This window comes from Capricornis sumatraensis, chromosome 3, assembly GCF_032405125.1.
Source record: "Capricornis sumatraensis isolate serow.1 chromosome 3, serow.2, whole genome shotgun sequence".
Lineage (NCBI taxonomy): Eukaryota > Metazoa > Chordata > Mammalia > Artiodactyla > Bovidae > Capricornis > Capricornis sumatraensis.
In genome coordinates this window covers 135,167,069-135,191,950 of record NC_091071.1, presented here as the reverse complement: position 1 = coordinate 135,191,950, position 24,882 = coordinate 135,167,069, and the positions used below count along the sequence as shown (strand labels likewise).

Here is a 24,882-nt window from a genome sequence, read left to right as displayed (position 1 = left end):
ACATGACCAATTTCAATGTCTTATTGATGCTGGAAGGAAATCAAGGTCTCATTTGTGAGTTTCAACTGCAAGGTTGTTCAACTTTTCTCATGTATTAAAAAGATCTCATATTCATTCTTCAATAAAGCGAGTGGATTTATGAAAATCATAAGGTATCTTGCATTATTAAGATGAAAGTGTTAAATCTCTGTTCCTCTTCCAGGTACTGAAAGCCTGCACAAAGATTTACAATTAAATTCTTCTCAGGAACAGCACAGGTAAACCTCATCAATAAGAGGAATTGTGCGTTTGGTGGCTTTGAAAACTCGCTCCCTCTCCCGCCAGTTACACCACCCTTTGGTTTGCTCACCTCACCAATCCTCAGTTTCCTCATCTGCACAGTGGTGAACTCTACCACCCCCAGGAAGGGGTTGGGGGAAATTAAATAAGGTTTAATATGTGGGAGGCCTGCTCTTAGCAGGGATCAGTGAATAGTTCTTTCTTCTTTGTGAATTGAATCCTTTATAAATGTGAACACTCTTTGAAAATTATTATTTCGTCTAATTCTCACCTCACCATTGAGAGGTAGGTAGGGAGGTTCCAGTATTATTATTTCCATCTTACTGAAGAGGCAGCTGAAGAAGAGTCCCACAGGCGTGGCAAGGTTGCTCAGAGTCCAAGAACACCTGGGGCTTCCCAACTGCTGGTCAGATACTTTAATATTGATAAGAGTCCACTTAATTCAGGCTTGTTTTTTTTTGGGAACTGTCACAGACTCAATGCCCTGAATATTCTTGCTGGCAAAATCATTTTCAAGTTCCCTGGGGTCATCGCATCTGGAAACCAGCTTGGGATTCATCCGCAGCTTGCCTGCTGGTGGTCAACAAAGCAGATTTCAATGACTCTGGGCACCGGCACTTCCCTCCTCAGGGGCCCACTCCACCTCTGGACAATGTCCCAAGCCCAGGATTGTTTTGCTGTTACTTCTCCTCACTGAAATCCATGTTGTCTCTACCCCACATGACCACAGGGTTCACGGTAGTGACAGCCAGACGCGTCTTGGTGGGATGTACCCACACCTGCCTGCATAAGTTACATCCAAGTAGCACCTGACTCCCAACCGAGGACAGGGGACAACTCAGGGTAACTCATTGCAGGCAGGTCCCTCTGTCGGGATTCAAAGGCACCAAGCAATGACTGCCTGTGTGATGGCTGTGAGGCGAAGGCTTATTTCTCATTCTTCATATCTTCTGGGCATAACGTACATACCCTTTGATGTCAATGTCAAGTTTAAGCATATTCAATTCTGTCTCTATCATTAATTGCCATTATTGCTATTTTCTTCCCCACGACCATGACCTAACCCTGTAATTTATTAAAATTCCCAGGGGAAAAAAATCTCTATCTTAATTTATTCATCAATTACCATTTCTTTTACAAAAAACAGATTTAAAAAGAAAAAACATGGGTCAATTTTTATGTGAACCCAGATGTACTCTGGATTGATCATGTTTCCCCAAATCTAAGCCTGATGCAGATTATCCTATAAAATGGGCTGACAGCATTGCCTTCAGTGTTATAAAGAGGTTCTTGAATCTGAGGAGGATTCCACGTGTCATAAATGAAGGAGTCTCTCCTGTAGCAACCTGGGCCGACCTCTGCACAAAACTGTGCTGATACTCTCCACTTCATTGTTTATCTGCCTCTTAGATTACAGACTCCTTGGAAGGCCAGGGATGGCGATGATTCATCTCTGTACATTCAGTGCCTAACAGTGTCTGATACACAGTGGACGCTCAGTGTATCCTGTCTGAAGGGAAAGGAGCGACCACGGGGGAGAGAAAGCTTTACGCTGACTCCACAGAACGCAGGTGAAACGGAGGGGAATGGCAGAGTCCCGCAGAATCAGAAAATCTTCCTGCAAAAGACTGGATGAGTGCTTAGGGATGGAATTTTCTAGAAGGAGCTGTGTTGATGCTTATCTACTTTGGTAGGTGCTGATTTTGATTGGATAGGACTCAGCTGAGGTGTGCAGGGAAGTTTCATGGCGAAGTGGTTGAAGACATGGGTCCCAGGATTTCCCTGGTGGTCCAGTGGTTAAGCCCACACTTTCACTACAGGGGGTGCTAGTTTACTCATGCCATGTGTGTGCCCAAGAAACAAACAAACAAACAAAACATGGACTCTGGAGCAGGGCTGCCTGACCAACTGTATGACATTTGAGAAGTCACTTCACCTCTCAAGACCTTACTTTTCTCATCTGTAAAATGGGATAATGCTACCTCGTTCTTAGATTCGCTTTGTGAGTTAAATGAGTTCTTGCATGTAAAACTTATAACAGAGCCTAGCACAGAACAATTGTTCATTCATGTTAGCAATTGTGATTATTTATATCCCTTTCCATTTCCTTTTTCTGCTCCAATATTTTTATTTCTTACCCTCATCCCCTGAAATGTATACTGCTTCCTGCATGCACCAGCCAAAAATGAATGAAATGCCTTGTGACTAGGCAGGAAGTGCAGAGATGAAAAGTATAGACTGAGTTGAACAGCCTGTGTGCCTTTCTTGATTTGAGCTTTCCATCCTTTGATGTACCATCCTGAGATTTGAGTCTTTCTACGAGGCAGCCCCTAAGAGTCTGGCAGCTGCCACATCAGCAAGCAGAAGGTCTATCTAGGGAGAGCTGTTAACACTGAACATTTGCAAGGGAAGATGTCGTATGAGGGGCAAGGACTGGTCTGGGAGTCAGAAAGTCTAGAGTGTCCCCATCAGTCTCATGCAGAAGCAGACTGAGTTATAATTTCTGTGAGTCCTGAAAAGGATGGACTAGAAAGTGGGCCTTGGGGATGACAATGCCTTTCCTTCTATTACATGGTGCCAAAATTGCTGAATGAAAACGTGTAACAGGAAAGCACTGTGGACACTAAATACAAAAATATTGTAAAATCCCTCACTTGCAGCTTCTGGAGGCTCCATAAAAGTGTTCTTGTCTTATTTACATAGCAGTTATTAATTTACTGTATACGTTGCCTGGACAAGGCTTTATCTGTTTTGTTTGTAGATGTATCTCAAAGGCCCAGAAAGTGCCAGACACATAGTAGGTAGTGGATGGTCATTATGAGTTGAATGAATGAATAGTGCTAATGACGATATCACCTCCCAGGAAGCATCAACCATAATTCTTCAAGCCCTAAGGGAAACTAAAGCGTTGCTAAGGAAAAGAAAAACATAGTTTCATTAATATAAGTGTTTGGGGATGAATTGTGTTTCTCTGAAATTCGTATGTTGAAGTCCACCCTCAGTACCCTAGAATGTGACTGTGTTTGGAGATAGGATATTTAAAGAGGTAAAATGAAGTTGTTTGGATGGTCTATAAGCCAATACGACCGGTGTCTTTAAACAAGAGATTAGGACACTGACATGTGTAGAGGAAAGATCACGTAAAGACACATAGAGAAGATGGCTATCTGGAGCAATGAGAAGACCTCAGAATAAATCACCTCTGCTGACACCTTGAGTTTGGACTTTTGGCTTCCAGAATTGTGAGAAAATAAATTTCTGTTGTTTAAACCACCCAGACTGTGGTACATTGTTTTGGTGGCATACGATGAGTAATGAGTGAAAGTAATTATTTTGAATACTTCTAGGAAAATCTTCAGTTTTGCTTCCCAGAACCATTCTCTTCTTCTACTTTCAAGTTTTCCTTTTGGAAACACTCCTCTCCTCCACACTCTGCGTTCCTGTGGCTCCAGGCTGGGAAAGTCAGTGTCTTCCGTTCCTCTGGCTACAGTGATTCTATCTGTGCATGGCCATGTGACTCAAGCTGGGCCAGCGATTTAGAAAACAGAAGCTCATGGCTATCTTGAAACCATGGGGAAAGAGCCCATCTAAGAGGAAATAGGAAAGAAGAGCCCAGCCATGGAGAGAGACAGATTTGGGGCAAATGCGTGACTCTGAATCAAAGCCCCACCTGGCAGAGCTGGGACTGGGACCACTCAAAACAGTTGGAACCTAAGAACTCTGGACCAGTGAGGTTAGGAGGGTGACCCACGTGAACCTGGAAGTCCCTGCCAGTCTACAGCACTGGGAAGTGCTCCCATCACGAGCCCCATGATGTTTGACATCTTCACCTTTGTTTCTATCTTTCTTAGTCACCACTTCTTATCAAGGACCCGGGATCTTGTTTTTTGAGGGCAGTATGAAGGATCTGAGATCCTTCCAGGCCAAGACTTGCTTTGTTTCTGATCAGTTTCTTTCACTCCAAGGTCATTTATTTCTTGTTCATTCACCTCTGAGGGGAGCAAATAATGGGGAGAAAGAGGCTCTTAAGCCAGAGGATTGTGGGATTAAAAAGGGGTCCACTTATGGAGCATTTAGGAAGCATCTTCCATGAGCCAGTTGCTGTTAGATCGCAGGGCAGGAGGGTGTATTGCAAAGATGGACAAGCGCCATCCCCACCACAGGAACTCTCAGTACCCTTAGCTGAAGTGAAGCTGAGCTTGGGAAAGTAATGAACTCCTAGTGAGCGGAAAACAGGGTCAGACATCCAGAAGAGGATTGGCTGTTGCCTTCTAAATAGTTAACTCAAGAGTTAGCCTTCTCTATGGTAGGATTATCAGCTCTACCCACTTACAGTGGTAAAACAGTAACAATTATTGTAACGACTGTCAAGATAAAATGAGTTATATTTACCTGTTTTATGAGTGGTTCAAGGTTATCCTTTCTCCTCTCTCTTCCCTGTCCTCCACCAACCAAACCAGACACCCAACTGATTTGTCCCCGATGGCTGCCTGTGATTACTGTCCTAATTTGTTCTATCTTCCTCTGCTACAAGCTGCCTATTTTCTGTCCTTTCTGATAAAGCAGGAACTCTGAGGGACTTCTGAAGCTGTTTTTTTGTACCATGCAGAAGTGTATTAACTGGAATTCCTGTGTATGTGTCTATAAAACCCCTCGTCTTCTCAGTGTGAGATCACCTTCAGGAACGGCGTCATGTCGAGGTGCAGCTTGCGCGTGTAAAATTCTTTTCTGTTTGAACATATCAGCCCTTTATTTATACAACTTTGAGGCTCTCCTGTCTTCTGAGCTGCTGCCTCCAAGGACTGCTGGGCTCCCTGTGAAGAGAAGCAGAAAGCCCAGCGTTCATGGGAATGATATACAGTGCGACAAGAGCTAGTCCGAATTCCCAAATATTTATAGAAAGCAATTCTTCATCGTTGGAACACTAATAGTAACACCTATTTTTACCATGGAAGAGACAGGGGGCTCATATGCGTGGAAGCTAACTTGAGGCTGGTTATGAATTCACACCTGGAGTCGGCATGATGGGAAATTGGGAAAAGGCACCTTACTGTATTGCTGGGTAGGAGTCACTTTATATAATCCTCCCAACGGCTCTGTGAGGCATGTATTGCTAGTTCCATTTTGCAGATGAGGAACTGGAGGCTCTTGGAGGTTAAGTAACTTGCCCAAAGTCACACAGCAGGTAAATACAGAGCCGAAATCATGGACTGCCCTGAACTCCTTTTTTTTTCCAAACTTGTTTTTTGATGAGATTTTTTTGCTACTTCTACAGCTTCCATGAACAGTTATTAAATCTGCCTTTCAGCAAACACAGTTATATAAAAACTTCAGTTTATCTCCAAATTTAAAATGTATTTGATGTGTTAGAAAGAGTGATTTGAACAAATCTAGCAGAGAGGGAAGGAAGAATGGGCTGGTGGAGGTGTCCGGGGGCTTTTCTGATCTCCTGTGGCTACAACATGCAAATGCTGTCACCCCACAGAGCATGACAAAGTATATCCTGAACTTGCTTGCCAGCCCATCCTCTGTGCTGCAACCTAGGTGCTTTTTCCGGATGCAAACTGGACCATATCATTCTTCTGCTTAAGACCTTCAAAGGCCTTCCCTTCAGGATGCAGGCCAACCCACTTAAAAGGTTTATATGACTCTTCTTGCCTGGCCCTGGACTATCTTTCCTATCTCATTCAGTCATTCAACAAATACTTATTGTGTGCTTGTTCTATGCCCAGGAGAAAGCATAGGGCAGTGCAAGAAGCAGACAGAGGCTTCACTCTCAGGAAACTGCACATACATTCCACTGAGAGAGATGAGATAACAAGCAAATATGTGGAACATCAGTTACATCTGAAGGTTACTCGTGATATGGAGAAAAATAAAGCAGAGAGGGGAGTGAGGAGCAGCTGGGCAAGGTGATGGAGGTTGCAATTTTAAGTAGTCAAGGACTGCCCCCCCCCACCAACCCCCACAACCCCTAAAGAAAGCAGTGTTTGAGCAAAACTCTGAAGGAGGTGAGGGGAATTTTGGTGGGGCTCTCTATAGGAAGCTTTGACCTCACTGTGGGAAAAGCAAGTTCAGAGGGCTGCCATCAGCTCTGACCTTTCAGTTCCGGGAGCAAGGCTGCCCACGTGCCCCCCATCTCTGGGGAACACACCCCTCCCTTTTAACTCCTCCCCATCCTTTGGGTCTGGCTCATCTGTGCCTCCCGTGACATCTTAAAGAACACAGCTCTTCCCACCACTGCCCAGAGAGATGCTCATGCATGTGCAGCCACCTTTTCCTCCCCACCAGACTGACTGTAAGCTCCACGAGGGCCGGAAACCGTGGCTGTCCTGTTCCCAGGTATCTGCTGTGCCCTGCACAGGGTCAGGAAATGAATACACACTTGCTACATACTGGCCAAACGAAACAAATATATTAGCACGTATACGTGGAATCTAGAAAAACAGTACAGAAGAACATTTTTGCAAAGCAGAAATAGAGACACAGACATAGAGAACAACCGTATAGACACCAAGGGAGGAGAGAGCGTGGTGAGATAAATTGGGATATTAAGATTTATATATATATATATACACACATATACACTATATATAAAATACATACATAGGGCTTCTCTTGGGGCTCAGATGGTAAAGAATCCCGCCTGCAATGTGGGAGACCTGGGTTTGATCCCTGGGTTGGGAAGATCCCCTGGAGAAGGGAAAGGCTACCCACTCCAGTATTCTGGCCTGGAGAATTCCATGGACTGTGTACATGGGGTCGCAAAGAGTCGGACACAACTGAGCGACTTTCACTTCACTTCATGTATAAAATAGGTAACTAATGAGAACCTACCACAGGGGGAGAAAAAGAAGGTACAATCTGTAGGACATAAATTAACATTAAAATGCATTCCAATATACATTAGGTGCACACAAATACGGTTTGATTCCACTCATACGAGGTACCTAGAATAGACAAATTCATTGAGTCAGAAAGTACACTGGTAAATGCCAGGGGCTGGGGAGTAGAGGCGTGGGGTGGGGGATAGGGAGTTAGTGTTTAATGGCTCAGAGTTTCAGTTTAGGAGAGGTGAAAAATTTGGGAGATGGATGATGGTGAGACCTCCACAACAATGTGAAAGTTCTTAGTGCCACTGAACTGTACAGTTAAACACAGTTAAAATAAGTATATTTTATATTATATGACTTTTACCACCATAAAAAAGCATGGGAAAAAAAAAAGTAAGGATAACATTGTGCACAAGCGACATGTTATGGCCCAACTTGCTTGGGGAGGGCAAGAGAGACATCCAGGAAGCACGTGCTGACCTCGAGGACTGTCCTCTGCGTAGCACTGGCTTCCTCATTCCCAGAGGAAAGTGACGTGTTATTTTTCAGGGTGATTTCCTGGGGTCACATACATTAGTGCGCTATGAGATCACCCTGGGCGTGGATTTGATCATTTCCATATTTTCTAAGAGACTAACTCTCGGAAGGCTGTCTCTGGGCATAGCTCTCCCTCCCATCACATTTGTATTACTTTTAAGTGTTAATGATGAATTAACAGTCAGTGAACCACTCATAAGCAGCCATCATTCCGATGAACATCCACACCCTTTTCCTTTGTTCTGAAATGGGGCTAGAGATACAGATTTTTCTGGACAAATATATACGCTTTGTGTGTGTGTGCGTGTCATTTCAGTTATATATCTGATTAGCTTCTCCAAGTGAGACCTCCCCTCCCTGTTTCTAGATCAAATGAAAGCATTTGGTCCAAACAAGAATCAAACAAAGCATTTGAAGCTTTCTAGCTTCCAAAACCATCCATGAATCACTGGGTGGAATAACAGAAATCAGACAACACTGATTTTGAGGGAAGTTTCTTCATGATCTTCAAGAGAAGATTTTGTGTTAGGTTGGAGGACAAAAGACACAGCCAAGACTCGATCCAATGGCTAGAATTATTTTAACTCCTTATGTGGTGCTCAGATTAAAGAGCAGGGAGCTGAGAGACTTTGAGAAGTCTCTCCAAATCACTTAGCCTATAAATCATTTGATAAAACAAGTTTCTTGACTGTATGGCTCATCTCCCTAAGGTTCAGGGGCCATCAATTCTAGCTTGATGGAATGTTTCCAGTGAGACTCTGCAGTCACTGGAATGTGCAGTACTGGTTTTTAAAATTTATTTGTTTTTTGGCTGCACGGGGCCTCAGCTGCTGCACGCAGGCCTTCTCTAGTTTCGGAGAGCGGGGGCTCCTCTCCAGCTGGGGTGTGAGGGCTTCTCTTGCTGTGCAGCACAGGCTCTAGGTGCGTGGGCCTCAGGAGTTGTGGCACACGGGCTTAGCTGCTTTACGGCGTGTGGAATCTTCCTGGACCAGAGATCAAACCTGTGTTCTTCACTTTGGAAGATGACTCTTATCCACTATGCCACCAGGGAAGTCCACGCAGTACTGTTTTTGCTTATTATGTTCAAGTATTCTAACAAATACATGATAGAGAAAGGGTGTTTGGGAGATGAGAGGAAAGAAGATTAAATACATAAATAGGATTCTGGAAAGTAGTGATAAGAGGAAAAGGAAAACTATGCATTGGGGTGGTTTTTCATTTCACTTTATTCATTTGCTGTTTTTCAGTTGCTAAATCATGTCTGACGCTTTGTGACCCCATGGACTGCAGCACAACAGGCTTTGCTTCCCTGTCCTTCACCGTCTCCCGGAGCTTGCTCAAACTCATATCAAGTGAGTCAGTGATGCCATCCAACCATTTCATCCTCTGCTGCCAACTTCTCCTCTTCCTGCCTTCGATCTTTCCCAGCATCAGGGTCTTTTCCAATGGGTTGGCTCTTTGCATCAGATGGCCAATGTATTGGAACTTCAGCTTCAGCATCAGTCCTTCCAATAAATATTCAGGGTTGATTTCCTTTAGGATTGATTGGTTTGCTCTCCTTGCTGTCCAAGGGACTCTAGAGAGTCTTCTCTAGTACCACAGTTTGAAAGCTTTATTCATTTAACTGTTATTTATTGAGTGATACTGTGTGTGCCAGAAAAACACATAAACAAGCAGAGTGATTTTAGACGGTGCTAAATCTATGAAGACAATGAAGTGGTGATAGGATGGAGGTTGGTGGCGGAGGAGTGGGGTTTTACTCCGGGTGAGCAGGGATGACCTCTCTGGGGAAATGACATTTGAGCAGAGAGCTGGGTGACAGGAAGAAGCCAGTCCTGGAAGGATCTATCTTTGGCAGTCAGCATAGCCTGTATCTGATTATTCAGAGGGGTTCTTTGGAAAGGAGAGTTCCTGATATCCAGGCCTGTTCGGCCCCAGCCTTCTGACTCCATCCGGACCCTGTGAGGCACCCCTCTGTTTTCTGGGTGGTAGAGTCACACGCTAGGCTCTTAAAGATCACAGAATAAATAGTCACAGGGAGTCAAGGTCTCAGGGAGTAGAGGGGAGGAGAAAACACAAATTGAGAGAAGGAAAACAGGGCAAGTAGAAGAAAGCAGAGATGCCTGAAGCTTTTTTTTTTTTTTTTTTTTTAATGTGTCTGCTTCAGTGAGAATGATTACAAAACTGAGGCAAGGGTGAAATGTTTACCAGAAAATCAAAACCCATTCCTTCACCTGTATTGTACTGTAAATACTTTAATATTATTATGTTCTGCTGAAAACCCCAGGAAGCCTTTCTCTTCAGGAAATGAAATAATAAAGACTAATGAGCTAATTTGGTAAAGCTGATTTGAATTGCACAGAAGCCATTGTGTTAAGTGCTTGGCATTTAAGAATTTATCTGACATTTAAAAGGAGATGACTGTTAATGAATTCAAGAGCTAATCTTATGCGCTGACAGACTGAGCCATAGAAAATCCAGGATTATTATCATGCTGTAAACATAATGGGAGTCACTTGAAAGCCAGAACAAAAGACAGCTATTGGATGTGTACAAATATCCATTTGCACACACATATAAAGTAGGAAAACCAACAAAGGACGTCCATCAAATAAAATAAATATCATTTCCTTTCTTACTCTGGGATTATAATATCTGAGCCACAAACTCAAGGTGAAACCCTCTCTTGGATAATTTCCTTCCTCCTTTCAAGTTGTTTTTCGAGGGTTCACTACCATGGGCTGCAGCCACAGGAACGTCTTATGTTAAGAAGGGAAGGAGATTCTAACACAGCCAGCTAGACTGTCCCGCCCCCTATAGGTCCCACAGAGCCACACAGATTCGGGTCTGTTGGGGGTGTCTCTTCACTTCTCCCACTCCTTCCTAACTGGGGCCCCCCATCTCTGTAGCTGCAGCTTCGTGGCTCCAAGAGGAGCTATTGTCCTTCATTAAGGAGGCTGCAACACTCTGGCTGTCTCACCGCCTCCCACGCAGTTCACAACTTCAGTTCTGCCTGAGAGCAAGCTGCCAAGAGTCTCTGGGAACCTGTGGGCCAGCTGGGCTGGAGAAGGAAAACAGAAGGAAGGAGGGCCTTTGTAGGCAAGATCTGAAATATGCTACACACCCCAGCATTATCTTAGTGCATGGAGAGCGGGGTCGGGAGGCCTTTGCTGAAACCCTTATGTGGTCTATCAAGTTGTCACATCAAACCTCTCTGCACACTGGGCGTTTGTCCCCCTCCTGTGAGCAAACAAAAGGAAAAGAGTCAGAGGCTCCTTTGGACCACCAGGCCCCCTCCTTAGCCGAGAATCTGTCCCTCCGCTTCCCTGGAAGGTGGGGGTGGGGGGTGGCTCTGAATCCCAGTGGGGATGGGTAAGTCACTGGGGATGGGGACCAAATCCTGGAAAAGGTCACTCCTGCCTGGAGTTATGAGCTGAAGGGCCTGGCGAGTTCCCCTGCATTTGGCCTTCTCAGGCTCTTTCTTGCCCTTGGCAGCCTGTGGAGCTATTATAAAAGCAGGCAGTAGGAATGGGGACACAGGTGGGGATGAGTGGGGCCCCCCATGGCTGGACTGCCTGGGGAGGGATCTGAGCCCTGTATACACTGTCAACTCAGGGTGACGCAGAGGGACCCAGCCGTGTAAGGCCAGCCACTCGGCCTCCCCAAGTCCCACTCTGAGACCTTGTCTGTCTAGGTTTCCCTGGCCTGGAGGATGGGGAGACCTTCGATCTTCAGGAGGCCAGAGGAAACACCAGGGTCTCAATTCAACAACCCGGGCTGCGAGACGTCCCTGGTGGTGGTCCAGTGGTTAAGACTCTGCATTTCCACTGCAGGAGGTGAGGGTTCGATTCCTGGTTGGGGAACAAAGAGCCCACATGGTGTGTGGCCAGACCCCTGCCCCCAAAGCCCCTGAACAACCCTGTCTGCCTGCACAGCCTCTTTCTGAGGAACACATGGGGCCCCAAATGGCAGCGTGGTTCCACCCACCGCAAGTCTGCTCAGTGGTCCGCGTGCCTGTGACCTGTGGTCATCCTGCCCAGCTGGGCCACTTGACATCCTGGCCCTCTTTTTTACATTCTCAGGCAAATTTGTGCTGGGGAAACGGGCCAAGTGGACGGTGTTTTAGGAGTTCTCCACAAGGAGGCGTGGTGGAGGTACAGTTTTGTTGGAGGCCAGAGAAGAGCTTTCTTGTTCCCTGCCTGTCTTCATTCATTTTATCCTCACTTCTGTGGAAGGAGATTTTACATCTTCCTAAGCATTTACATACTGTTCATACTGTTAGTACAGTATGTAAAAGCAAAGGAGAAAAGGAAAGATATAAGCATCTGAATGCAGAGTTCCAAAGAATAGCAAGAAGAGATAAGAAAGCCTTCCTCAGCGATCAATGCAAAGAAATAGAGGAAAACAACAGAATTGGAAAGACTAGAGATCTCTTCAAGAAAATTAGAGACACCAAGGGAACATTTCATGCAAAGATGGGCTCGATAAAAGACAGAAATGGTATGGACCTAACAGAAGCAGAAGATATTAAGAAGAGGTGGCAATAATACACAGAAGAACTGTACAAAAAAGATCTTCAAGACCTAGATAATCACGATGGTGTGATCACTCACCTAGAGCCAGACATCCTGGAATGTGAAGTCAAGTGGGCCTTAGAAAGCATCACTACAAACAAAGCTAGTGGAGGTGATGGAATTCCAGTTGAGCTATTTCAAATCCTAAAAGAGAATGCTGTGAAAGCGTGGCACTCAATATGCCAGCAAATATGAAAAACTCAGCAGTGGCCACAGGACCGGAAAAGGTCAGTTTTCATTCCAATCCCAAAGAAAGGCAATGCCAAAGAATGCTCAAACTACCGTACGATTGCACTCATCTCACATGCTAGTAAAGTAATGCTCAAAATTCTCCAAGCCAGGCTTCAGCAATACGTTCAAGCTGGTTTTAGAAAAGACAGAGGAACCAGAGATCAAATTGGCAACATCCACTAGATTATGGTAAAAGCAAGAGAGTTCCAGAAAAACATCTATTTCTGCTTTATTGACTAGGCCAAAGCCTTTGACTGTGTGGATTACAATAAACTGTGGAAAATTCTGAAAGAGATGGAAATAACAGACCAGCTGACCTGCCTCTTGAGAAACCTGTATGCAGGCCAGGAAACAACAGAACTGGACATGGAACAACAGATTGGTTCCAAACAGGAAAAGGAGTACGTCAGGGCTGTATATTGTCACCCTGCTTATTTAACTTCTATGCAGAGTACATCATGAGAAATGCTGGGCTGGAAGAAGCAGAAGATGAATCAAGATTGCCAGGAGAAATATCAATAACCTCAGATATGCAGATGACACCACCCTTATGGCAGAAAGTGAAGAGGAACTAAAAAGCCTCTTGATGAAAGTGAAAGAAGAGAGTGAAAAAGTTGGCTTAAAGCTCAACATTCAGAAAACGAAGATTATGGCATCCGGTCCCATTACTTCATGGCAAATAGATGGGGAAACAGTGGAAACAGTGTCAGACTTTATTTTTGGGGGCTCCAAAATCACTGCAAATTGTGACTGCAGCCATGAAATTAAAAGACAGTTACTCCTTGGAAGAAAAGTTATGACCAACCTAGATAGCATATTGAAAAGCAGAGACATTACTTTGCCAACAAAGGTCCGCCTAGTCAAGGCTATAGTTTTTCCTGTGGTCATGTATGGATGTGAGAGTTGGACTGTGAAGAAGGCTGAGCGCTGAAGAATTGATGCTTTTGAACTGTGGTGTTGGAGAAGACTCTTGAGAGTCCCTTGGACTGCAAGGAGATCCAACCAGTCCATACTGAAGGAGATCAGCCCTGGGATTTCTTTGGAAGGAATGATGCTAAAGCTGAAACACTAGTACTTTGGCCACCTCATTTGAAAAATTGACTCATTGGAAAAGACTCTGATGCTGGGAGGGATTGGGGGCAGGAGGAGAAGGGGATGACAGAGGATGAAATGGCTGGATGGCATCACTGACTCGATGGGTTTGAGTCTGGGTGAACTCTGGAGTTGGTGATGGACAGGGAGGCTGCAATTCATGGGGTTGCAAAGAGTTGGACACGACTGAGCGACTGAACTGAACTGAAGCATTTACAGGGCTTCCCAGGTGGTACAGTGGTAAAAAAAAAAAATCCACCTGCCCATGCAGGAAACACAAGAGACTCCGGTTCGATCCTTGGGTTGGAAAGATCCCCTAGAGTAGGAAATGGCAACCTGCTCCAGTATTTTTGCCTGGAAAATTTCATGGACAGAGGAGCCTGGCAGGGTCCATGGGGTCTCGAAGAGTTGGACACAACTGAGCACACACGCATTTACAAATTAGCCTGAGAGCTGGTAAACATCAGACCAGGAAGAGAACACAGCAATGTCTAGTTCAGTTTCTGGGAGAGACTGGTGGTGGCTTTGGTCAACTCGTTAAGCTTTCTGTGCCTCAGATTCCCTACCTCAGTTCTCAAGGAGCTTTGGAATAATGAAACACAGGACCCTTGAATTCCAAGGCTTCAACTATCTGGAAGAAAATCTTATCCGGGAGTTCCAATTGATATTGTCCTCAGTTTAATTAAGTGCTTTGTTGACACAACAGAATCATTGTTTATCTGGCTTAGCAGGGGTTGGAGGAGAAAAAATTTAAGCCAAAATAGTGATCTCTTCTGCCCCAAGGGAGATGGAAACTAGCTTTTTCTGTGAGGGGATGTCTGGCCATATTCAGGCTGGAACTCTGCCTGTATTTGAGACATGACACATTCTATTTTAGACTTAGATGGGAAGATGGGAGGTGGTGGGTTGTGGGGCAGGCAATCTGAAGAAGTTCCGAGCTCCTTCTAACCCCAAACTTTAACCCCCGACTGTGTGCCTTCTGTCTTATGTTGACTGTGGTGTGTCTTTTCCAACCTGGCAGCTGGGAGACAGGGGATCTCAACTTGCAAACTGATTTCATGGTAAAAAATGAAACTTTCACTAAAAAAGAAATGTTACCTGTGGTGCTTTGATTCCCACGTGGATCCATTAAAAACTTATTTAGCTGGGCTGAGGAGCTGAACTAGTCTAGTAATGCTGGTACAGCCCGGGGCTGGGAGAAGAGAAAGGCATCCTTCCTTTTCTTTCCTGCCCCCTTCCCCTCCACTGCCCTCCTGACCTCTGACCCCTCAATGTTTCTGGGCAGCCACCTTCTGAGGGATCTGGGGCCCTGCTGGATACAGGATCCCTCACCCCCCCTACAAAATCTCTGCTTCCCCTTCCCCCTGGCATTCTGCTGTGCTCCCTTAGGTGCAGGGGGAGAACAGATAAATAGCAATCCACAGTGGGATAGAAGACACCCAAAGCGATGGGCAACAGCTGGGACTACATAAAGGAATGAAACAAAAAATTCCAGACAGCATGGAGGATACTTGCAGGGTTGGGGGTGTCTGGCCTTGGGGGTTGAAGGTGCGTGGAGTGGGTAAGCCATAGTTAGATTGACTCATAGTCCTTTAGGTTATTTCTGCCATTCGAACTTCTCTTTTTCCACACGTGAACACTTAGATTGCTTACAAGCTCCAAATTCAGCTGTATAGCAGTTTTCAAGCAGAGAACAAGGGCCTAGAGTAATAATTACTATTGTAATTTATCAGGATTGCCTAGTGACAACATTGTGCTAATCCTTTTCCACATGTTGTTTCATCTAATCCTTGCCATGACCCCATGAGGGAACTACCACTGTCCTTTAATTTTTTTTTTTTTCCACACTGTGCAGAATATGGAATCAGGGAGCAAACCTGCACCCCCTGCATTGGAAACACACAGTCTTAACCACCCGGTCATCAGGAAGACCTGTCATTTTCCTTTATAGATGAGGAAATCGAGCCTCAGAGAGGTTAAATAACCCCCCTGACGTCACAGACAGTATAGAAGAAGCTGGGATCTAAAATCAGCTTTGTTGTTGTTGAGTCAATAAATTGTGTCCAACTCTTTGTGACTCCACGGACTTCAGCACGCCAGGCTTCCCTGTCCTTCCCCATCTCCCAGAGTTTGCTCAAACTCATGTCCATTGAGTCAGTGATGCCGTCCAACCATCTCATCTTCTGTCGTCCCCTTCTCCTCCCACCTTCAATCTTTCCCAGCATCAGGGTCTTTTCCAATCTTCGAATCAAGTGGCCAGAGTACTGGAGCTTCAGCTTCAGTATTAGTCCCTCCAATGAGTATTCAGGCTTGATTTCCTTTAAGATTGACTGGTTGGATCTCCTTGCTGTCCAAGCATCAAAAGCAGCTTTGAGGGATTCCCAAACCAGTAGGCCTTTTGGCAACTGCAGGTTGCGTGTTAAATGGGGCCGTGTCTGGCATGACATCTGTTTCCTCATCTGTAAAATGGGGACAATAACTGCACCTATCTCATAGGGCTGTTGTAAGGATTAAGGGAGATAATCCTAAATCCTGCACATAGTAAACCTCAAAAACGCTGGCTGCTATGACCATTTAAAAAGACCCTCTTGATAACGGAGAGATAATTGTTGAAGGCTATGACAGGTACAGCTGTAGTTCAGTTCAGTTCAGTCGCTCAGTCATGTCCGACTCTTTGCGACGCCATGAAGCACAGCACACCAGGCCTCCCTCCCCAACTCCCGGAGTTGGTCCATCACCAGCTCCTGGAGTTCACTCAGACTCACGTCCATCGAGTCAGTGATGCCATCCAGCCATCTCATCCTCTGTCGTCCCCTTCTCCTCCTGTCTCCAATCCCTCCCAGCATCAGAGTCTTTTCCAATGAGTCAGCTCTTTGCATGAGGTGGCCAAAGTACTGGAGTTTCAGCTTTAGCATCATTCCTTCCAAAGAAATCCCAAGGCTGATCTCCTTCAGTATGGACTGTTTGGATCTCCTTGCAGTCCAAGGGACTCTCAAGAGTCTTTTCCAACACTACAGTTCAAAAGCATCAATTCTTTGGCACTCAGCTTTCTTCACAGTCCAACTCTCACATCCATACATGACCACTGGGAAATGGCAACCCACTCTAGTATTCTTGTCTGGAAAACTCCATGCACAGCAGAGCTGTGTGGGCTACAGTCCATGGGGTTGCAAAGAGCTGGACATGACTAAGCATGAATGAATGCAGGCATGATAGGTACATGGAGGTTTGTTATACTGTTCTCTACTTTTCCCTGCATTTGAAATTTTCCATAATAAAAATAAAAAAGAAAATCAGACGCATATTGAGTCTGGTCAAGCTAGTAGCCAACATATCAATAAATACAGAATTACTGGAATAAATAATAGCTGCAGTGATAATTCAACAAACAAAAGCCTCAGTTTGGTAATTAAAAACAAATCCCTCTCAGTAAATTATCCTTACATTGTCAACAGAGTTTTTGGGCTGACAAAGTAATCCTGTGGGTAAGACTGAACTAGAAGATGAAGTTTGCTTAGATTTAAAAAAACAAAAAACACAAAACCCTTTGAGTCAAGTTTCCTAACCAAAGCCATTTACAAAGCCAGGGAGAAAGAAAGCAGGAAGAAAAAGGGAGGGGCTGGCTGGGGTGGGGAGGAAGAGCACGGAGCTCTGGAAATGCTGTGCCATGCCATCAGAAATGAGAAACAGAAGGTGAGCAGTAAAGTGTGCTTTTCTGGATGGGGAGATGCAAATGGTTAATTCTCCCAGGCATTCCTGCTAGGTCCAATCTCACTTCTCAGCCTCAAAAAGACTCTAAGAAGTATGCCTAGTGACATCTCCAATGTGCACAGGACCAAAAGTTTTCAGAGCATGAAATGCCAAATCATGGCAACCAACAGCAGGAAGTATTCTGAGATGGTGTGAGTTATTAGAGAAATGGGAGCTGAACTTCCATATCATTTCCTTGGAAATAAAGCAGTGCAACCTGGCACTTCCCTGGTGGTCCAGTGGCTAAGACTCAGTGCCTCCAGTGGTAGGGGCCTGGGTTTGATCCCTGGTTGGGGAACTAGATCCCACACACTGCAACTAAAAGAATTTGCATGCTGTCACTAAAGATCCTGCATCCCACAATGAAAGATGGAAGATCCTGAATGCTGCAACTAAGACCTGGTACAGCCAAAGCCAAATAAAATACATCAATAAGTATTAAAAAACCCTGCAATCTATGAATCCTATTTAGAGGCTTTTCCCATCTAGGACATGGACCTTAATATCAGTAAGAGATTTATTTGTCAATTTTTCTTTTTTTTGAGGCGGTAGCATATGCCAAGAACTGTCCTAAACATGTGAGATGCTATGGTGAGTAGAGCAGAATACAAAAAAAAGTCTGTCTTTAAAGAGTAGTAGCTTGTTCTCTAAGATGACAGCTAAAAAGCTCAACAAAAGGCAGGCTATGGTTCAGAAGGACACTGAAACAAAAGGTTACCTTTGTACCCTTGCACAAAAACTTAGTGTGTCTACAGGTGTTCTTTTTTTCTCCTGAAAGAGGAAGGCTGAAAGGGGATATGAACACCATCTGTGACACCACCAAGGAAGCAGATGGGGTAAACATAGGTTTATTCAACCTAAATCCTTTAGTGCACTAGAATTACAGGCTGCTCTTTGAAATCGGAAAGAGGTAAATTTAGGACACACAAGATCAAATATGAATTGATACTGTCGTATGTTCGTGAAATCTGAACTCAAGAATACAGTATAGGTGGAAATAGAAGTGGCTTTGTGCAATGGGAAAAAGAGACATAATTCTTGTTTAACAGGATTTTTAGGATACTACCAAAGTTCTAATCCCCACAAAGCAACACAACAAAACCCAAGATAAAGCAAGTGAGAAAGGAGGTTTGCTCTCCCTAACAAAGGGAGAGAAAAGACAATGTCAAAACTGGTGAGATGGTTTCTTTCTTATTTTAAACAGAGACACAGTGATTCTTGGAGAATCTAATAAAGTTTGAGCTTGTACTCTGATACTCGTTTACTGACAACCTTTCTGCCCTGACAACTCCATAAATCAGTGGGCTCAGGGCCTGTCTAGATCCCAGCTTAAAAAGATGGATCTGGATGATTAGAGTTTGATACTTTGAGATCCAGACTTTTCAGAAAAATAGGTGAATTTCGTTGCCTCCTCAAAGTCTAGGATCAGAGGGATGAAATGCTGACAAGAGCTTGAGATTCTTAAGAGGAGAATTTTGATGGTCCCATCTAATAATCTAATGAAAACCTAATTAATGTTAAACAACTACAACTAACTAGTTAATAATGGCACTACAGTGTTGACCCTTGTTTCACTTGCTGTATATTTGCTGTTTACTGTGACTCCTGATCATTTTAAGCTAGGCTTGAAAAAAACCAGCTCTGCTCATAGTCCCACCTTTCCTCCTTTCAGCGAGAATTTTGAAAAAATAGAAAAGAAAGAAAAACAATAAAAAACCAGGAAGATAAAAATTAAAAAAACCCAACATATTCCTAATTTCAAACAAGTATGACTGTGCTCTTTTGCATGTGTTATTTGCAAGTCTTTATAGATATGGTAATTTTAAAAATATAGTTGCAGTCATAGTTGACATCACTTTGATTTCCACTTTTAAAATGAAATTAGTAGTTCTCAATGTGGAGTCGGGGCTGTGGTGTGTGTAATTTTCACCTTACATGGGGCCATTTGGCAAAGACTGGAGACACTGTCACTGAAGATGGGTTGTCCTACTGACACCTAGTGGGTGGAGGCTAGTGGTGTTGCTCAACGTCCTATGATGCCCAGGAAAGCGCCCCACAACAAAGACTATCTGGCTCAAAGTGCTGAAGTTGAGAAACCCTGTGTTAAACCTTTTGTACTAAATCACATTTCTAGGATGAACAAGCATCATTTTTTTTAATGTCGAATTAAACCCTTCACAATTAATTGAATCGTTTCTCTGATTGTTTCCAGTTTTTCTCTAGGACATCCTCACTCGATTCCCGCCCCCCACCGCTGAATTATTTCCTTAGGATAAATCCCCAAAAGTCAGAAATACTGAATCAATGGGTATGAATATTTTTCATGTTATACAAGTTATACTGCCATTTTTCCTTACAAGTGGTTTGAATCAAATTACAACCCACCAGAAGTGTATAAGTGTACCAGTTTTGCCAAAAACTCAACAGTACCACGTGTTATCATTAAAAAAAGGTGAGAGGAGGCACATATCTCCGATATAAAATTGCACCTCCAGTTTGCCTCAATTCAAATTTTTAAATTGCTACTCAGAAATGAATATTGTTTCCATATACGTTTTCTATTACTATCATTTTTGATATGAATTATTTATGTCTTTTGCTTATTTTTCTAATTGGTTCTGTTTTCTTATTTTTAAAAAAGCCTTACTTATTTTTTTTGGCTGCTTTGAGTCTTTGTTGCTGCACACAGACTTTCCAGAGCTACTCTCTAGTTGCCGTTCTCTCTTGGGCTTCTCTCATTGCGGCAGCGTCTCTTGTCCGGAGCACAGGCCCTAGGGCATTCAGGCTTCAGTAGCCGGGGCTCACAGGCTTATATGCTCTGTGGCATGCGGGATCTTCTGGGACCAGGGATTGAAACTGTGTCCCCTGCATTGGCAGGCAGATTCTTAACCAACAGACCCCCAGAGAAGCCCAGTGTTTTTCTTTTAAAATTGAATGTGATCTTTACCAAGCATAGATAGTAATACTGTTGTAGTTACTGCAATTATAATTATTTTTCTTACTTTTTAAAGAAAGTTTTACTTTCTCCCCTCTCAAGATAGATATGTTAACGCTTCCTTATAGAGTTTTAATTTACACATTTAATAATCTTTTTAGGTTCTGCTCACCTCACTCAACCTTTAGCCTCTTACATAGAGAGGCCCTGGGGAAGAGGAAAATCTCTAGTGATTGAGGTCAGCCACCGAGGTAAGAGCAGTGCTTCGTTTCTGATGGTATCCCAGGAACTAATTTCCCTTAATCAAATGAAATGCCTTAGGAGGAGCCACAAGGCAGAAAGGAAAATACATGGGAAGAAGAATACCAAATTCTGTGAGGAGTTTGAAGGACCTGCATTAAAAAAAAGGGCACCATACCTTTAGGACTTCAGAACTGGAAATGTTTCACATGCAGCTATTAATATGCAAAAAATGCCTTCATAAATACTTGATTCTGTTCACAGTGGGGAAGCAGCTCATTTGAAAGAGGAAATGGGAGCTTGGAGTTGAAACAGGTCTGCTTGTCTCCGTTTTCTTTTTTTCATTTCTCATCTCCCAATTTCCTCTTGTAGGTTTGTTTCTTCCCTACTTAACCCCCTCCTTCAACTCCTAGGAAGTTGCTGATGTCGGTTGCTACTCCTCTCTATTTATGGATTTACCGCCTAGGCCCTGATTCTCGGCCAGGTGCGGAAGAGGTGCCTCAGGAGCGAGCCCACGGTCTGCCATCCTGTGTGCTAGAGGCAAGAGCTCTCTGCCTCTTTCTTATCCTCATAGCGTCCACCGCCTCTTCGGAAACGCACAGCGGAGGTTTAAAAATCCAACCACTAGGGGGCACCAGAGGCAGCATCCAGAACTGGGTAAATCCAGGAACCCAGGCATGTCCTGCAAAGCGCTGTCTTTCTCACCCACCCGTCAGAAATTTTTTTCCAAATCGAGGTGTGTGACTTCTCATTTAAAGCACGGTGATGCCAAAAGATTCCACCTTTGGGTTTTTCCCTCCTCCTCTCAGCACACTGATAAAAAAGTAAAAGTATCTTATGTGACTGAACTCCTAATATGGTCAGATCCCAGTGGTGGGAGGGGGCGGGGTAGGGGACGGGAGTCGGGGGTGGGAGTGGGAATTCATGGAAAGGAAAGAAGAGCACAAACGGCTGGCGCTGATAAAGATCAATTTTGTGTGATATCCTAGCCTGCTTCAGAGAGGGAAGGCGACAGTGGAAGGAATCTACTATGTTTGTCAGTGGCCCATCAAGGTACATAACTGAAATCCGCTGGGCAGAAATTTGTTTCTAAATCTTTTCCAGATGCTTTATAGTAAACATGAAATTAGCCATTTACATGGAGTAGGTTGAGGAAGTAGTTAAAGTTGAAGTCAGTGATTAATCTAATAAAGAGCCATTAGCCTCAAGAAGTAAGGGGGTGAGGAAGGCATGGAAGGCACCTCCCCTCTCAGACCTTACCCCCATTTTCTCTGGATTTGGAGGCTGGTGAGACTACCTAGGCTGAGCACCGAAGAACTGATGCTTTTGAACTGTGGTGTTGGAGAAGACTCTTGGGAGTCCCTTGGACTGCAAGGAGATCCAACCAGTCCATACTGAAGGAGATCAGCCCTGGGATTTCTTTGGAAGGAATGATGCTGAAGCTGAAACTCCAGTACTTTGGCCACCTCATAAGAGGAGTTGACTCATTGGAAAAGCCTCTGATGCTGGGAGGGATTGGGGGCAGGAGGAGAAGGGGACGACAGAGGATGAGATGGCTGGATGGCATCATCAACTTGATGGACGTGAGTTTGAGTGAACTCTGGGAGATGGTGATGGCCAGGGAGGCCTGGCGTGCTGCAGTTCATGGGGTCGCAAAGAACCGGACACGACTGAGAGACTGAACTGAACTGAACTGAGACTGCCTAGACATTTCCTTGATGGCTTTCCTTTCTGGTACTACTTCTCAAGGAAGCAAGACTACTGCGACTTGAACAAACCATCAGGTTCTGGTGGGAACAACTCCCGTCCTTTCACAAAGCAGGGATGCGGGCAGAGTGAGTGGGTTTGCCAGAGCCTCACAGGGGAAACCCAGGATTAGAGTTGAAGACCCTGGGTCTGGTGTTCCTCTTTCTGGATGCAAGGTTAATAATTCAGTCTAGGATTTAATTTGACATAACTGAGCCACTCTTATTGCAGGTGATATGAGGTTTCCTGGAATATAACGATGGGGCTGTGTGAATTTGGAGTACATGAGGTGTTTGCAAGGCCTCTGGAGTTGTGGAATTATTGAAATACAGCATATTTTCCTCAGTCACAGCCTCTCTTGAAGAAGAAAACCTTTCACATTCCATATAAAGGGTATCTTCAAAACAGGCATATTAAAAAAAATGCAAATGTTGGTTGTGTGGCTCCTCAGTAGCAGGAAGGGTTGACTCGGTTGTGTTTCAGCTCAGGGGAGGCCTGACCCAGGCCTGGGGTCCTAACAGTGAGAGTTCAGGTCCTTCCTCGGAACCAACTAGGCAAACACAGGGAAACAAAGCTACTTTTATTTTTACTGTTTTTTAATGAGTGTGAGGGAAGAGGAGAAAGCCAGGAAGTTGGAGATAAGCGAGAAATAGAGGCCATGTTGGTTCATCTCTCAACCACCAGCACCGCCCCCCCAACCGTCCCCTTCCCCCCGCCCCTCCCCCCACCGCCCCCTCCTCCCCAGCTGCTGTCACTCAGCAGGGAGAGCCCTGGGCTGTGCTGCATCTGCTGAGACCCACAGAGCTCTAGGAAATACCCTGAGTTGTCTCTCTAGAGTGAATCTCAAGGCAGTGCCAGCTTCAAATCTTTAATTTTAAGGAACCAATTTATAAATATTTGTGAACATATGTCCTCGAATCACTAATAAGTATTCTTAATCCACCCAGATAAAGCATTTTTCTCATTTCTTCACAGTCTCCTTGCATTTTTTTCTTGGTTGCAATTTTTTTCTCATTCTCAGGAATGAGAATTAGAGTAGGAAAAAAACAGGCCCATTGGCACAAAGTCTTAGTCCCCACTGCCTCCATGGAGGATGCCTTTCTGTGTTTTCCTGTTCCCTTTTGACTTTGCAGAAGTCAGGGAAAGGCCTATTCAGCTATTCGCGCTTATGAAGAGCCAGACAAAACAGTCCAAGTTGAGTTAAGACATTCCAAGTCTATGAGTTAAGGAACCTCTGTGATTTTATAGTCTACTTGTCTCATTTAATTGATGAAGCAAATGAGGCCCAGAGAGGTGAAGAATCTCACCCAGGGTCACACAGCAAGCAGGGACAAGAAGCTCAAAGTCCCGACTCCCAGTCACTTGCTCATGCAGAATCAATACTGTACCTGATTCACTGGCTTTTGAGTCAAAGGTGAGGTCTCATTAAGATTCATATGAAGATCTGTTCTGGACTCAGTGTTTACTATGATGAAAATCAGAGGGAAAAGGGTCAAGGTTGTCAGATATAGGTCTCATGAAATTTTATATATACCATACACCTACACACCTAGTTCATATGTGTAAGACTATAAACACACACATGCTTATGGCATTCGTATTTACTTACCAAATAACACATGTAACCTCTATAGGCACAGTCTAAACGCTCCATTTAATAAAGTGTTATAGACCTTATATTCAAATTTCTATTTTTCTTGTTTTGGTGGCTCTTTAAAAGAACAAAAGTAAATTCTTTGTGCTACTAAAATTCAGATAAAGCTGAAATTAAAAAGGAAATATTGATGGAAAAAATCTGCTGATACTGTTGAATATAAATTTTGTATGATCCTACTTCACTGAAGTAGGAAAATGCTTCTGCAACCTTCCAGATAGAGAGATCAGAGCCTTCCCTTTTCCTCATTATGTGGAGGGGCAATAGGAGAGGTGGAAACACAAGCAAACAAAGGCAAAGGTCAAAACGGGGCTGGTGGGAAGGGACTAACAGAAATCTTGCCGCTCACCCAGAAGCAGGCACATACGGACAACCACATGGAGCTGGCATGTAACCTTCACGACTCTCCTCCATGGTTGTACTGTCATACTCTCTGTAGGTGTGGAAGCTGAGGCTCAAAAGATAAAGTAGTCCACCCAAGGGTGTGCAACTAGTGAGGTTTTGAGTAACGATTTGAGTCCAAGACTGCCAGACTCAAACTTCATGCTGCTAGAGGATAGGATTTATTTTGTTTTTCTTTTTTTCCCCTAAGAAAGTAAATTTCATGTCTGTAAGGGAATGTTTATTTGAGGAACAGATTCAGCTAAGTGCATGGCTCCTCTGAAAAGGATTTTAGTCTCTGGTACTGGACTAGTGTCCAGCACAAGGTCCTTTACATATTTGCTAGTCCTAAGTAGTTCTGTGACGACTCTGGCCATATGCAATTCTGCATCTTTGCTTCTTTGACCTGAAGCCTCTACTCTTTCTTTGTGGGCTGACTCCGTTTCCCTTTTCTGTTGTTTCTCAGCTGTTCTATCTTGCTGGAAAATGGCTTCTGCACAGATTGAAAACATTTGTTATTTGAGATAACTAGAGAAACTGAGGCCCAGAGAATGATTTCATGTGATTGGCTCAAGGCCATACCTTGAAAGAGCGCAGGACCAGAACTTGAACCCAGACCTCCTGACTTAG

At 44.2% G+C, this 24,882-nt stretch overlaps 1 protein-coding gene across 1 annotated transcript in view; it reads right to left on the bottom strand.

Annotated features, from left to right (window-relative positions):
• The window catches only part of KIAA2012 (KIAA2012 ortholog), a 130,285-nt gene that overhangs the window by 49,187 nt on the left and 56,216 nt on the right, over nucleotides 1-24,882 (bottom strand). The window contains exons 12-13 of the mRNA XM_068968703.1: nucleotides 23,606-23,682; nucleotides 4,956-5,093 (exon numbers count right to left, since the gene is read on the bottom strand). Of these exons, the coding sequence (XP_068824804.1) occupies nucleotides 4,956-5,093; nucleotides 23,606-23,682 (215 nt within the window). The remainder of the gene's footprint in view (nucleotides 1-4,955; nucleotides 5,094-23,605; nucleotides 23,683-24,882) is intronic.